The 16,910-nt window shown below is 36.3% G+C and overlaps 2 protein-coding genes across 3 annotated transcripts in view; both read right to left on the bottom strand.

Annotated features, from left to right (window-relative positions):
- inpp5l (inositol polyphosphate-5-phosphatase L) overlaps positions 1-8,532 on the bottom strand; it is a 31,891-nt gene extending 23,359 nt beyond the window's left edge. The window contains exon 1 of the mRNA XM_079896019.1: positions 8,003-8,532. Coding sequence (XP_079752145.1) covers positions 8,003-8,062 — 60 coding nt within the window. The 5' untranslated portion in view covers positions 8,063-8,532. The remainder of the gene's footprint in view (positions 1-8,002) is intronic.
- The window catches only part of LOC307173148 (glycerol-3-phosphate acyltransferase 4-like), a 58,407-nt gene that overhangs the window by 6,566 nt on the left and 34,931 nt on the right, over positions 1-16,910 (bottom strand). The gene's annotated exons all lie outside the window — the stretch shown is intronic.

The raw sequence follows: 16,910 nt of genomic DNA on the forward strand, positions 1-16,910 counted from the left end.
CTTGGTATTTAAATGTGATGGTATCACAAGCATATCTGTGGTAAGAGCTCTTTTCAGTCTTCTGCATTCTTTTCCTCATTATTATTTTCTCTTTTACTTTGTATTTCACTGTAACAGAATGACAACATACGTTGCATTTGTGGTCTGCTCTCCTGGTTTACTGTACGATACAGCTCATGAATGATTCACTGGAATGCACTAAGAATCTCTCGTTTTCTCTCCAAATCCTCACGTCTCTTTCCAAGTTCGTTTTCACACAGATGCTTTAAAATGTAATTCTCTCCAATTTGTACCTCTAATCCCTATTAGCAGGACATTTCTAAAGCAGGTAACTACAGTATTTGTTATCTGTCAAAATGACAGAAAACACTTTGAAATATTATCACTCAATGAACATTTTTGATTAAGGCAACATAAGTTACATAATATAGACAAATATTACTAAAGTGATATTTAACACGTCCATAACAAAGCTGCAGAAATATCACGCTTTTGGGGTTACTCATGGTGTGTTGTAGTAATTTGATAATGCTTTTACACAATTCAATTTCCTTTTAATGTTTGATGGTTGAAGGATGAGTAGAATAATGTCACTTCATTGTACAATGTACATATTTTTTTCTCCCTTTCATTACTCCCTTAATTCACGCAAAGCATAATGGGGCATAGGAAAAAAGTGGATATGCTGAAGTTAATAAATGGGTGTAGGAATTTCCCGTATTTTGAACATGGCACTTTTACGGAATACCCGAAACCTCGCACCAAAAGGATAGCCATATACTTAGTTTAGTAAGCAGAAATCTGAAACATGATACTTCAAATTAGAGGAAGAAGCTGATCTCGATTGAAGTCACAAGACAGATGTGGATAAAAATAAAATTAAAACAACAAATGGGTCAAGCCAAAATGGGCCAAAAATGGCAAAATATTTAGTGGTTTTTTAATGGTCTTAACCATTTTAATAATAAAAAAATCCCTAGTCAGGAAATTAGCAAGAATTACACAAATACTGTAGATAAAGTAACTATCAATTTATCTATACTGTAGATAAAATAACTTAACATAGTGCCTTCCCCTCTGTTTTCTTTAAATGTTTAAGCCATGTGGGTAAACTTGCAGACAGCTATTTACAAGAACAGTGAGTGTTGTTCCACCCAATGTTGATGGCTTCAAACAGTTCATGAGTTTTTGAAAAATGTCTCCAAGTTAGTAAACCGACATAAACTCGAGGTTCATTGCGATTCATCACTTCACACAACTCTTTAGAACCACTCTGAATCAAACTTCCCATATTCAGCCAAAAACTTCATTTTGTCTTCGATGTTTTCCTGAGACAGCAATGGCTTTTTAAGAAGTGCATAAAAATTTAGCTCATTTCCTGACCAATCATTTGTGGTTAAGACTATTCAAAGTTTAGTGTTTTGCCATTTTGGGCTTGAACCATTTTCTACTTAAAAAGTACAATTTCGTTAATTCGTTACTTCACACCCCTGCTCATGGATTTAGTAAAATAAGTAGTTTAAAAAAAGCACAGCCACAGATGACTGAATGATACGCAACATATTCAAAAATATCTGTATCTACTTCCTAATAACACTGGCTGCTACAAAACAGACCAGTTTTATCAGTGTCACAGATATGTGCCCCCCGTGGTCTGCTATATAACCACAAGTGTGAAATTCCTGTTAACTCAACGCAGAATAGTAAAGTACAGGACTACTAGACCTATATCTAAAACACAGGTGTCTGCTTAACATTTTGCAGTTTCATTTGCTTTTGCGTGTCTTTGACGCAATGACCACTAAAAAAAGTGAAAACACAGACCACTCCCTTCCTCAGACTTGTCAAGCATGCAGTGAAACCAGGTCACGAGAATTTGACTGCACAGCCGTGAAAGAATGGATGGAAACAGCAGACCCTGACTGTAGTGAATTTGACAGGGCTCAGAATAGAATTGCATCTGATGCAATTTACAATGTTACTTTGATCTTATAAAGACCTTTTATGGACTGTCGTTCACTATCTTTGTTTTCTTAGCTCCACTGAATTTGAAAGGGTGGGGAGGCCAATGGAAACTTCCTTCATTTCAACTCTCAAGAGGATTTCCCAAATTTGCAATGCATCATTTCCTGTTGCCTGCTCCTTACAGTTGACTTAAAATAGCATAGAACTAATTACATTGAGTTAGCGTACTTTTAAATGTCAGGTAAACACTGCAGTATCTATAGGGGACACTAGCAGAGGGACAAGAAAGCTTTAAACAGCTCTGATGAAGTGTTGATAAAGAGTTCATCAGATATAGTTGCAACTGTGCGTTCGGTTATTCCATCATGACTGTATGATTTTATCTGATATACGTACATGTTCAACTCTACAAAAGAAGCCATCAGTTTTCAAAAAACGATCACTCATTGCTGAAACGCTCATTGCATAACAAAAGGGCATTGACAAAAGAGTCTTCAGCCAGAAGCATACTTCACGCAAGTATGCAAAAACTAAATTGTTGTTATTCAAGTAAGTAATTGTTGCCATAAATGTTTTTCCTTTAACTTGTTTAGCAAAATTCTCTGCAAACTGTTGCTCTGCAATGACAGCACAAGAAATACAAGAAGATAGTTTATGAAAACACGCTAGAATCCTTAATGTGCCTCGCGGTCATACATTTTCTGATACATTTTTGACAAAAGTGATAACTGGTTATGAGATCTGATATAGTGTTGGAACAACTAAAAGACTATTTTTGTGCAAATTTTGTAATAAAACATTAAGAAATGTTTGGATTATTAAGAAAAAAATGTATGTATTAAATAAGAATTTATATTCTGTATGAGAATATACGACATGAGGTTTATTTTTAGGAACATGAAGGGTTTGTTTAGCACTGTGACATTATCATTTTACGGTAATGAAGATCAAATTTGTAAATATTTCAACATTTGGTAACACTTCATTTTAAGGTGACGTACTTACACATTACAACATGTACTTACTATAGTAATGACTGTAAATGATGCATAATTACAAGTAACTAACCCTAAACCAAACCTTAACCCTAACTCTAGTAAGTACATGTAGTTAATTCATATTGTATAAAGTACAATTTTTAGTAGACATCATGGTGATATTTGCTGACCAAAATTTTATTTATGCTGAAAAAAATTTGGTCATTGTCATGAAAATCTTAATCACTTATTACTTTTATATTTTCGTATTTATTTAGACTTTGAGGTGAACCACCAGGGCTGATTTTATCAAAAGCATTGTAAGTCTAAGTGAATCCTGGAAACCATTAGCACTAAGTAGCTACTGTAGGCTCAATGCTTTTAGGAAATGATGACATTAAGCATTTTCTGTGAGATTCGGCCTTTCACTAAATGTTATCACCTCATTAGACATGATGAATCGCAGCTAAATACATCAAACTCAAGGATCTTGCAAAACTTAAAAGGCCTGGTAAACCCTTCTTGTGGATAAGAAAAATTTAACCATTTTTGGAAGTCTGCTGCAACATTTCTACTGACCTATTCAAAAAAGAAGCGACGAAGGGTTGAAGTACTTTGGGAAAAGATATTCATCTGTTTACAGTCACAATGGGCTGTGACATGTGCTTTTTCTCAGCCAAACATGGCCGGAGGAAACTGGGTACCGGGCCAAATTTCCACTTGTAGCCTCAGTCCTCCATACACACAATGAAGCCAATGCTCTAACAAATACAACTAAAACACAACTCCGGAAAGACTGGGCTGAACATACATAGTTTGAGGCAAAATTATCTCTTCAACAAGATTTTAACATTTTCTAAACAACAAAAATAAAGCAACAATGCTATAGGGGGTTGTTGGACATTCAGACTGACAGCAGAAGGTCTGGACTCTATCACAGTTTTCATTGGCCTAGGACCGCCCAAGAGGACGTTTGATTGACACGTAACGCAACCAATCACAGTTCGTTTTCTTCCGCAAAAGGTTTAGGTGCGTGAAAATGTAAAGTCGTGATCCCTTCAATAACAGGCCGGCGTGCATCTATAAATTATTCATTCCAGAACGTTGTGCAAATTTACCGCAACAATGGAGCCACGAATTTCACATACTTTTGAAAATCCAGTGTTTAGTTGATCCTGGTAAGCGTTCACTGACACAATTGTAAACACAACGGCGTTCTTCCTCCACGAGGGAGTTTGGCGTCACGGCATTTGTTTCCAGGCGGACCGTTAAATAAACACAACACACACGTCTCCTGGACATCCAGTAGAATTCAACCAATCAGATGACGACTTTGAAACTCCTGAAGTGTTTCCAGATAAGTGTGCCATATGCATCAGACGTTTAGCCAACGGCCCGTGGGCATTGCCTGGCTTTCAGGCAATGCTTGGGCCCTCCTTAAGTGTAAGTGTGTAGTTTTCTATCCAGTTTTATCGAATTATTTAGATAATTATTCACCTCATCAAGCCTCATGATTTGACATGGTATAAATCATGCCTTTAGCGCAAGCAGTGGACAAACTACTTACGTTAAAAACTTGATGAAGCAATTGAGCTAAAAGTTCTATCCAGTTTAACTCTTTTACCATACTTACCATACAGAATTTTACAGCAATCCATTTTTTTACTGTTAAATGGTGGGGGGATGCTATTACAAATCTTCTGAAATAGTACAGTATCTCCGGATCCAAGAACAAGCGAAGAAGCAGAAACAATCGAAAGAAGCATTGCTTACGCACATGTAAGCTAACACAATCATAAAACATTAAAAAGCATATAAATGAGGTGTAGCACTGTGTTGATGGACTCAATCTACTCCATCTATGTTTTGACCATCGTTCTGAATCTGACCCAGACGTGGTTCTTTGACAAAAACATGATTTTCTCAGTATTTTGTTTAAAATGTTGTTTTTGTTGATTAAAAAAAAAAAATGCATATAGATAGAATAAAATGTTTTTGTTTTTTTTTCAGAGCAGAGGCTCTGTTCTTTGTTCAGATATTCGTACAACAAAATATTATGGGGGCGATTAAAGTTTTGTACAAATGATCAAAAATGCTGCGGTGCTGGGGAAAGAGTTAAAAGTGTCTTACTGTTGCATGTGAGACTAATCTACTGTCTATGGTTTCACAATATGATATCACCTGGTGCTGGAATTAAACATATACAGTCTATTTAACCATTGTTTTTCACCAAAATATCCACTGTCCACCATAATGTATGGACATTTTCATGTTTTAAGGTATCATGGTTTCCCTAAAAGTCGACTGAGCACACTGTGTCAGGCTTCAACCTTTATTCTTTAAAACTATCTAGAATCTGTTTTATACTAATATTATCAAGCAACATTTTCTGGCCTTTATAAGAGAGGACAGTTTAGGCAAGACAGTGATTGGGGAGAAGAGAGAAATCGGAATGATTTGGAAGTTGTCATAGTCTTTTCTTCACTATTGTGACATTGTGAGCAAGAAAAACTGTAGGTTGGGACTTGTTTTTGTCTTTCGGGAATTGATTGGATCGTTCTGGTTTACTACTGCTCTGATCTCATGAGAGACCGGTTATTCTTCCTCGCATTAAAAAAACTCACCAGAGAAGAGAAGCGATTTCTTTGGAAGTTACTTTGATTAAAGTCCCACTGCAGTCAATAATGTTATCCCTCAAAACTCATCTTTGATCACTACAATGACATACTTAAATGTTTTTTTTCCTGTGAAAATAATTTCTTCATGCATTAAAATACCTTCAATGTAACTCTACACCCTTGCTTCATTTAACATATGCGGACCCATGAATTTGCAAATTACCCCCGCCTCCGCTCAATCACACAAGCCCAGAATACCTGTCAACACTCAGTCAATTTTACTGTAATAAATGCTACACAATGACAAGAGGAAATACTGGTTTATTCAGCCATATATGTTTGAACATATGTAGGCCTAATGCGTTATTGCTCTCTACAACGTCGGACACATAATGGTAATTAATATGATTAGCTTTTTGCTTGACTATGTTATCAAACAGCTAATAATGTTTTGCTAATGTTAAACAAACCATGTTCCCGTTCACCATTTCAGTCTGCCTTCTAACAATCAGTATCCTTAGAGACGCTTTGACAACTTAGAACGTCAGTGGAGAAAGGCATATAGTTCATCATAACATTGTAATATAAATCCTATACATAATCGGCAAACGTACCAAATGTTTCATATCAACAGAAAATGTACCAGGACATGACTTCTCTTGACAAACCCCTGCTTCACAGTATAGTAAATGATATGCTAAAGCCCGGCCACATCTTGACAGGATTGGTTACAACATATTTGTGACGTAGAGAACAAGGCGATTTCGCAGAACAAAATTGCATGTTTCTAAATTTGTGGTTGTTTCCCAACTGGTTGGTGTTTATAAATCATCCAATGAAAATGATGCCCTTCACCCGACTCGACCCCGCCCCCGCCCCTAAACCTATACCCTCACTGTGATGTGGGCAAATCAGGTGACAAATCAAAACGCCCCTCCGTTTATGGCCTCATCTACTGATCTGGTAACTCCTAATACTCTCCTGCAGAGACCTATACTTGATTTCAAACTGCGTTTTTGAAACTGTCTTTGGATAGTTGACTGATGAATTTGCATATGGTTTGTCTTAAAGTATATTACAACACCACATATAAACATTAAAAATGTGATTTTCACCACGATGGGTCTTTAAATATTACAAGAACACATTACTTAAAAAAAATACGATGTGCACGGATCAATCATTTATAATAAATACTGCAACATTCCACACACAAGCACAAAAAAGATTTGCAAATTTTGATTCCATGGTGACTTTAAATCATCACATACAAATCACTCGAATAAGGACTAGTAAACAAGTACTAGTGAAACTGAAAACAAGTACTAGTAAAACTAATAATAAAAATGGTCTGCCATTTTTTTTTAAGAAATGTGAAAAAAAAAAACTTGCAATAAACTACTGCATTACTGCATCACACGCAGTAATGCCAACATAACATTATTGACTAAAGTGGGACTTTATTCAAAGTAACTTCCAAAGAAATCTCTTCTCTTCTCTATATTATTTTTTTCTTCAGTATAGACTGACATTATCCCGTCTTATTCTAGTTCATAACTGCAGGCCAGAGTTTGTAGTAGTGTTGCAACTGCTCAACTCCCCAGTTTCGCGGTAGCGCTTTGAATTCTCACAACTCGCTGTCAGTTTCCTGTTTTATTTGAATACACACAAGGCCGGTCGCGCGGTGTGTGATAGGTCGTTAGACCTGTGGGGAGGTGCTGTCAGACAGCACACAGTGAATGGGAGAGGATATCACTCTAGACTGGGGACTCGTGCGCTAAAGGCCCAGTGGAGCGAAGGAAACCTGAAGTGGGTTCACAGCAGTCCCTGCGTTATGGAGGAGCCGCATGAGAACGTCCACTGATCACTGATGAGAGAGAGGCGTCGGAGCCACTCGCGCAGGACGCGTTCTTGCGTTCAAACACAGCGAGACGCAGCGCTACAAAACGCTGGCGTCTCGAGAAGCGTTTTAAAAGTTCAACTTCTTTTAACTAGATACGGCGACTTAAAACGAGACGCACAAAGCTGAAAATGAAACGGTCAAAGATGCAGTGTTTACAAAGTGTTTACATTAAAAAAAAAATTAACAGCGCAGAATGACGCATGGCGGTGTCCCTTGTGAACGGCCCCTTAATATTACAACGGTTGAGTTATAAAATTATACAGACTTAAATATAGCGCATTTCAGAGCCGTTTAAAACGCAGCTATCTAGGAGGGTGATTTGGCCTACCTATATTTATATAACGACTGTTTTTAAGATTAACGTTACCTAAGCAAACGCAGATAGCGTTGAACAGCAGGTTACTAGTCAAATGCGTGCAGCTGCAAAGGGACCAGTTTAAATAACAAAAGTAAAACATAATTTGTTGCGTAACTCATTTATGATGTTGAGCAATATTCCACCTGGAAAATAATAAGGAATGTAAACAGAGGCGACTTACATTGTCAAACAGTGATCCAACGTTTGCAGTGACTAGTAAGACGTCCGTGTACATCTCCATGATAAGAAGCAAGCTGGAGACAAGTCTAATCTTACGACGGAAATCCCACTCTCAGGTCTTTATTCGAGGAATAACAAACGGCTTAAAGATAAGATTATAAAAGTCTAGCAATCTCGCCCTGAAGACAGAGCCCAAGAGAGCAACGCTCGCATCTCTAACGTTACTCCTGCTGTCATGAGGAAACATTCACATTCACGGCGTTTCTCTTCTTCAGTTGCTCAGCGGTTGACACGGAGGGATTTCTCCTCCTGTCTTCATGGTAATCGGACTAGGTTCTTATTTTAAGCTGAATTAACCCAGCGTCGAAGCATCTGTAGCCTCGGAGTTCCTGCCGTTTCAGACTTAACCAAACTAGTTGCGCTGTCAATGTTATGTTGCAGGCGAAGCTCCGCCCTACACATGTAGTACTGAGAGCTACTGTACAAATGAGAAGCGTCAAAGTTTCCGTTTGTCATTCAGACCTGACTGAAGTGAGGTATCTAGGCCTTCTGTACTTACTGAATTCATGTCAGGTCACGTACACACACAAAAGTGTTGCATATAATTTGTATTATACACAAATGCACACACACACGTTATGTTTTCTGGGGACTTTCCACAGACAATGATTTGTATACTGTAAACCTACCCATCACAGAAAACTTTCTGCATTTTTACATTTTCAAAAAACTTAGGTTTTTTAATAAATAAAAATACACCTTTTATAAGCTGTTTTCCTTGTTCCCCCACAAGGACAAGGATTTCAGATATTGCCATCTTTGTGTGGACATTTTGTCCCCATAAAGTATAACATACATTCTGTCCCCATAATGTATAATAACCCCATAATATAAATATATATAAGAGAAACCAAATACAATTATATTTTGTATTTTTACATTAACTATGTAATTAATTCATTAAAACCAAGTATAAATCCCATCAAGTTAGTTTTTTTTTAAGGCATTTTTACATTTATTCCAAAATAATAACTAAAGGAACAAATTTAAACAATATATTTTATTTGTGAACTGATGTTCAGCTGTTCTTTTTAATAGTCAACTTATTTTCATCAGTTATCAAGCTCGGAAACACTGATCACAGACGAAGATGTACCTTTAATCTCACCATTGCTCACTAAAAAATCCATACAGTCATCATGTTTTTAGTCCATTTCAAATTAGATTATGACATGACAAAACGATGATATTTAAATGGCTGAGTTGTTTAATTAGTTTTTAATTAGTCTTCCCATTAAATGGCATCATTTTGTTCATTCAGACCGATTCACGAAAGCACATGAAAACAATGGGTGGGATTTATCGCACAAACCAATCATATTTAACCATAATCAATCATAGCGCAATGGGTCTCATGCGATTTTCCCCATTCATTCTCAATTACCCCCCATAAAACCCAGCGCATGCTTTAGGGGGTCTGTTAAAAGTCAATGGGCTCTGGGGAGGTAAGACAGACACAGACTCCCACTGTAACTTTATTTGCGGGTGTCGCAGTGTTACTTAAAAAAAAAAAAAAAGTGATTTATACACTTTTTAATATCATGATTTATACACTTTTTAATATCACATTTTGTAATATTCGCATTGTTTTATTTTTCAAATATGGATTATATTCTCATACAATTTTTTGAAGAGGCACTGCCTTCCTTGCCTCCTCGGAGGAAACACCCCTGATAAATAAATATATATACATATTTACATATATATATATATACATTTCGAGAGAGAGGGAGAGTAAGAGCATTAAAGTAAAATGTCTGCAACCACATTTAAATCTGTTTTTGGAGTTTGGAGATTTTAGGTCACTAATCCAATAAGTAATTTTGTAACATGAATCATGTGAACTCTTTTGTTCAAAAGGTCAGATTTCCTTCCATTGAAGCAAAATATTGCTATTTGGATCGTTCTCGCATCAGGCTGGAGAACATGATAATCAGGTTTTACAAAAACTTATGTGGAGTGCAAACAACAGAAAGCATTTGAAAGCAAATTTCTGCGTCTCAGCTTAAACTACAATATGTGTTATTGTTTAATAACGATGCCATATGCGATATTCATGGTATTTATAGCATATCATGCAATATTTATTGCATCATGGCATTTATATTATGTAAAAAGTCCCACTAGCAACAAAAACGGATGTCAATAGTTTCTGTTCAATATGTTCAATAGTTTCTGTTCAATACTACAATATGTGTTATTGTTTAATAACGATGCCATATGCAATATTCATGGTATTTATAACATCTCATGCAATATTTATTGCATCATGGCATTTATATTATGTAAAAAGTCCCACTAGCAACAAAAACGGATGTCAATAGTTTCTGTTCTGCATCTGTGCTGTTGCAGAACAACAAATTAGATAAAGACATCAGTTCATAATCTAGTTAATTTGATGGATTCACAGCTGGTAAAGGTAAGGTAATTGTGAAGATGTGTTCACATGCTCGGTGTGCCCTGGCAGACACTTAATTGGAGTCAGTTTGTCATTTTGAATGTTCCATCAAAACTGATTTGGAGATCTGGAACTCATCACATGGTAATGCAAGAGTGACATTCACCGGATGAAAACTATTGGCTATTTTAAAGGTCTGTTAACATCTAAATCTAATCCTCTGTGCCGAACATGTGAAAACAATAAGTATGCGATTTACTGCAGTTTTTTTTTTTGTGTGTGTGTTGTGATCTATCCATCAGCTCTTTGGCTGGGTGAAGTCATTGTATCCCCTCTTGGTCTACAGGGTGTTACCTAAGAGTTGGCACTCTTCAAGTGAAATGTCACCATGAAGGAAATTCTCTGTTTCTCAGGTCAGACTCCAGCCCAGCAACAGCAGGCTGAATGGATGTTTATAATTCATGTTAAGTGAAAGGACTCTGGCAGAACAACTTGTCCCTTTGGTTCAATGTTTGACACAGTTCTCCAGAAATACGTCAATATAGAGCCTAAAACCAATGTCAAGTTCTCCGTTTGTTTTTACAGCCTGCTCCACCTCCGCAGTAGCGATGGGACGTTCGGATAATTTTACTGACTCGGATCTTTGAGTCTCGTTCAGAAAAATTAATGAATCTTTTTTTTGAAGTCATTTTGTTCATTTCAGCAGAATATAATTTAAATGACACATGGTTATAGCCAAATCCCCTAACACATTAACTTACTTACTGTAAAGAACTATTATGCAGCCATAGCCAAATGATGAGAAACAGCAATGATTCATTCTTTACTTAGGAAAAGAAAATGATTCATTCTTCAGGCTATGCAGTCTTGTTAGTTCACCTCACCTCCCTATCCACGTCATTCGTTCTTTTGTCACGTCGCAGTCCCATAGTCTGAAGCTTTGCAGTCTGTACAGGAAACAGAAATGATTAGTACACCTCTCGAATCTTTAGGTCCGAGTCCTTCGTTTTATCATGAGTTATGGAAAAGAACCATCATGACAGAAATTCAAAAAATTATAAAGTGTAAGAAATTTGAGACCAGAGACGCATCACGTAACTGTAAGAGTAAAAAAAAAAATAACTACGCGCTTACTTGTAAGGAAGGTTGGGAATTATTAACTAATTTCCAAATCCAATTCGGCTGTCACAAAGAACGAATGATCGATGATGAACGAATCATTTCTGTTTCCTGTACAGAACCTTTGGGATGTTCGCAAAATGAACAAATCAGAGAGAAAACTCGTTGTTCCCGAGACATGTTCAAAATGAACGAATCGTTCATGATTGATCCCTACTCAGGGACAGGCTTTTTATGGGTGAGCCACAAAAGCAAAGGATACTAGAAACGCTTCTCGTCATAAACTTGAAACTGACAGAATGTTGTGTTGAAGTTCTTTTATTTTCTTGTATGACATATTATTTATAGTTGTACATGACTGTATCACATTAGAACATTTTTAACGAACAGTGACAAACAGGTGGATGATTGGCAGGTGCTGGTTTAGAGCGTGGCAGCAGTCAAATCACTGGCAACACCCACTCACCTAATGTGGATGGTGACATTAATCCAATTTAATGACAATGTACAAATCTCACACTTTCTTCTTGTAGGATGGACTAATTTAAAGGATATTACGATTTTTTGTAGTGTCTACTGTGCATAAAAGTAGCATTGTTTAATACAATATCAAAGAAAATGTCAAAGACACAGTAAATGATACAAATCCTCATGAGAGCCAGCAAAACGAGTTTGTGGGTGTGTTTGTTTGCATCAAAAATGGTCATGTTTTAAATCCTACAATGACATGTTTGAAACATAAAACATTATTGTTCTTCCATACTGGACATCAGGATCTATTTATTAAAAAATAAAGGCAAGTTTATATTAACAAATGTTTTAGAACTTTTAATACAAAAAAAGCTGTGAGAATGTCTAAACCAATGAGAATGTGTTTGTTTTTTTACCCTATTGACCTGTAATGTCTCCCTACAGGTTTTGACAACTTCCAAAATTAATAAATCACTAAACTATAAATAATAATACACTTATCACTCAAGGATGATATGAGGATGCATTCAATTGATTAAACCTAAAAGTAAAGACATTTATAATGTTACAAAATCATCATCATGGATCATGGTTTTCACAAATATATTAAGCAGCACAACTGTTTTCAACATTTATAATAATCAAAAATCATTGTAATATGCTGATTTGTTGCTCAAGAAACATATCTTAACGATCATGTGACTCTGGACACTGGAGTAATGGCTGCTAAAAAATAACTTTAAAATACAATAAAATAGGATAGTTACCTAAAAATATATTATATTTCACAATATTACTGTTTTACTGTATGTTTATATATAATAATAAATGTGGCATAACAGACTTGTTTCAAAAACCTTTGAATGCTAGTGAATTACAAAATAAAATAGTACAACTGCTGCTTTTTCAATAAAGTTTTTTGAAATACAGTAATATTTCAATACAATCATTGTTTTGCAGAAGCAGATGTTTTTATAAATGTCAGAAATTTCTAAAAACAACAAAAGGAAGTTGTCATTCAATTTTGTATCTCGGAAAAGCCTGTTAATTTTAAGTTTTAAAGAGAAGACTGAATTGCTGGATCCCAGAAGGATACTGAACTGATGAATTGCTAAACATATATGAGAAAAAAAGCACAATGTCAGTGAATTGGAATAAGTCCTATATTATCAATGGCTCCCACAACGCTGAGCTTCAGTGAAATCTCCAGTTGAACCTCCACGTAAAGCTGAGAACCAGAGTACTTGAAAACATGAGCAGCTGTATATGGTACAATCCTTGACATGTTTATACAAACTCACGACGTTTCCACTGACAGAGCCATTTATATGCGCTCAGTAACTGGTTTAAAAGCGTAGAGAAAAGAGTCATTCCCACATATTGAGCCCAGCAGCCGAATTGCTTCACACGCTGGTATGCGGTCGTACCATTTCAGATCACAGTAGAGATCTAAAGCTTTAATTACTCAATCAAACTTTATTACAGGCAGACTTGTCTTTAAAGATGTAATTTTGTGGAGTAACACAACATGGGGCCAATTCAATTCCACTTTCAAGCTTGTAGATGAGGGATAATTATATTTAAATACTTGTCACACTTTCTTGAATCAAAACTCCATTGTACTGTACATGCCTCCTTGAGCTAATATCCAGGCTCTGTGAGACACGCTGCTCTTACAAACGACTAATGACATGATTATGATGATGGTTGAATGAGAAATCCTAATAATAACCATCTAGGTTGGTGCAAGATGGCTGCACACACACATATGAAGGTTAATATTCAGAACTTCACAGCTTGAGTGATTTTTTTTAGAATGAGATATCATTCAATACAAACTAATCATATTCACTAGAAGCCAAAAAGTGTCTGAGAAACCGCTTTACACATGTGGCTCATGCCACTCAAGCTTTAACACGATAAGCTAAACAAGCAACATCTTGTTTGTTAGTGGTTGTAACCAAACATAGTCCTGAAACAAGACCTGTGGTACATTTTCTTTTTAGAGAGTAAAAAGGGTTCACGTTGTGAAACTGCTAGCGTTCATTACGAGCCCTTAAGTGCTTTAGTTTTAGAGCTAGATAGTAGTTGCATACAGTGTTTTCTCCAGCACAGTATTTAGCTGTTATGCCAATGTTTTTTTGTAACGACATGGCAATTTCTTAGCTGAGTTAAGGCCTTAATGTTCTGTGCGAAAATTCGGCACGATAAATATTTAAATTTGAACACCACAAACATTAGCATGCCGTAAATCCAACACTTTTCTAATCTCTAATCTCCATCACACTGAAAATATAATTGGCCAACCAATAAGATTTGCATCTTTGGTCACATGCCCAAAGCCGCTGCTGTTACATAAAACTATGACTTGGTGACGTTCACAAAAAGATTGTTTTGCTAAGAGACCGAAGAGGAAACCGGAAGTGGCTCTGCCTCCCAAATCAATCCTAACTAGAATAAGTGTGTACCAAAGCATAGTCTATTGAAAAGAGTACGCCACAAATCCCCAGATGGTCTACTATTTCTGGTATATTTTCGAAGTGTGGATCCGCGCACACTCTTAACGGCCAATATTACCCACAATCCATTGTGCTTTGGAGGAGAATTCAGTTCAGAACTACAAACACAAATAAAGTGTTAAAAACCACAAATATGGTGGATGTGCGCAACCGATGGTTAAGCAGAGAGGTTTAGATGAAGGGGTTTGAGAGACTAATAAACATTTAACCTGATAAAAAATATGATTTAATGGTATCCGTGTTATCTTTCAACTCCAACCACACTAAACTTTTATAAAGATCCATTTGGCTAATAACTTTTAAATGCATCATTGTGCAAAAATATTAGTTTCTCCACATGAAAGACCCACAGATCAACGTGCTACTTCTTTTCTCTCCAATACAGAAGGAAATGAAATGAAATGTGTTAACTGTGACAAGATGATTGGCAGGCCAGTTTGCAGTGATAAGATGCGCGTAACTATGCGACAAAGTGACTGTTAAACTTATTTGTTTGAAATAGCTTTTAATTGATGATAAAGTGTCATGTTATCCGTTTTATTTCATTGTGTATTAATGTTTATGCTATGTACATCATATTGGTCAACAGTTGTTGTTTTAAATAGTGCTTTATGAATAAAGTGACATTGACATTGTTAAAAGACGCAATTTAATGAGGTGATAGTATATCCCAAAGCGTGTCTACTCTTCTGCGACACAGTCAAAAGTATGAACTTTCTCTTCACAAAAAGAGTACATACTTTTAGGGCGTAGTATACGTAGGCAAATTGGGATGCAGCATAGGTCTCGTCTCTGAACACTTGTATTTGGTGAAAACATGTAAATACTGTTCCTTCCATCACTTTACATGTTCATTCAGCCTGTCTGCCTTTTTTACACATTGGTCTAAACAGAAAACGAAAAAAAATAATCACACGAAAATCTGATAAAATTGTGGTCAATAGTGTAACATTGTTTTTAGTTACCGACAAACAGTCATCAATGAGTCATCAGTTATCGTCTGAATCAGTCAGATAACTTACTGAACCAGATCAGATTATTTAAAATGAGAAGAGATCCAATAACTGTGTTGTGTGCACTTTTTAAAAGCAATGTAATAGATCCAATCTTGCAACAGAGTTTCTGAGTTTTGTTGTGCTAAAATGTATTTTAAAGGGATAGTTCACTTTGAAATAAAATTTTGGTATGTTTTAGCTTACCTCAAGGGCATCCAAGATGTAAGTGTCTTTGTTTCCGCAGTAGTTTCAATTTTGATATTTTTAGGTCAAACCGTTCTTGTCTGTCAGTCATTTAATGCAGGTCTATGGTCACCACCTCAAAGAGCATGCACAGAGTCGAAATTAAAACAATTCCCCATCGTAAGTACACATTGATGGCCTAAAACACGAAACGAGCGGTTTGTGTGAGAAAACGAACAGTATTTATATCGTTTTTACCTCTTGTACACTTTCCGGCGCTTGCGCAAACTAAGCCAGAACGCGCGCACACGTCACACACCAGGAAGCGCGCGCGCCCTCAGATCACTTGGACGTGGTTGTGTAGAGGTAAAAACGATATAAATACTGTTCGTTTTCTCACACAAACCGCTCGTTTCGTGTTTTAGGCCATCAGTGTGTACTTACGATGGGGAATTGTTTAATTTGGACTTCTCTGTGCATGCTCTTTAAGGTGGTGACCATAGACCTGCATTATATGACTGACAGACAAGAACGGTTTGACCTAAAAATATCAAAATTGAAACTACTGCGGAAACAAAGACACCTACATCTTGGATGCCCTTGAGGTAAGCTAAAACATACCAAAATTTTATTTCAAAGTGAACTATCCCTTTAATAAAAAAAAGTATGTTAAAATAGTCTTGCTATTGCTTAACAAGTTGTCCCAATTTTACGGTTGGTTGATCTGAAAATAAAAATAAATCCTTTAGGAAACATGTATACAGTACATGCAGCATAGTGTTGTTTAAACATCACAAATAATGTTTTTAATCTGAATTTATGCAGTACCTGAAGAACATGAAAAGTTCATTGAGTTTTCAATTGGCTGTAACTTGGCCAATATCATTAAGACTCTTAAGGTTTGACTTCCATATGTGAATGGAAATGGCAAAGACTTCCGGATCTGGCACACAAGGACGAGAAAGAAAAAAAATCGAACAATATATAACCAATTCTTCTCAAACCCTTCACACAGGCTTGATTGTTTTCATGGACGTATTTTGAAAGGTCAATGCAGATTACATGTCTGCAAAGGTCATCTTCAAATTAAATTGCAGGTTTGCCATGCATATTTCTGCAGTTTTCTCCAGTTAAAATCCAGGATTAAAGTGACTTGCGCAGCAG

Source organism: Squalius cephalus (assembly GCF_949319135.1).
Source record: "Squalius cephalus genome assembly, chromosome: 16".
NCBI lineage: Eukaryota > Metazoa > Chordata > Actinopteri > Cypriniformes > Leuciscidae > Squalius > Squalius cephalus.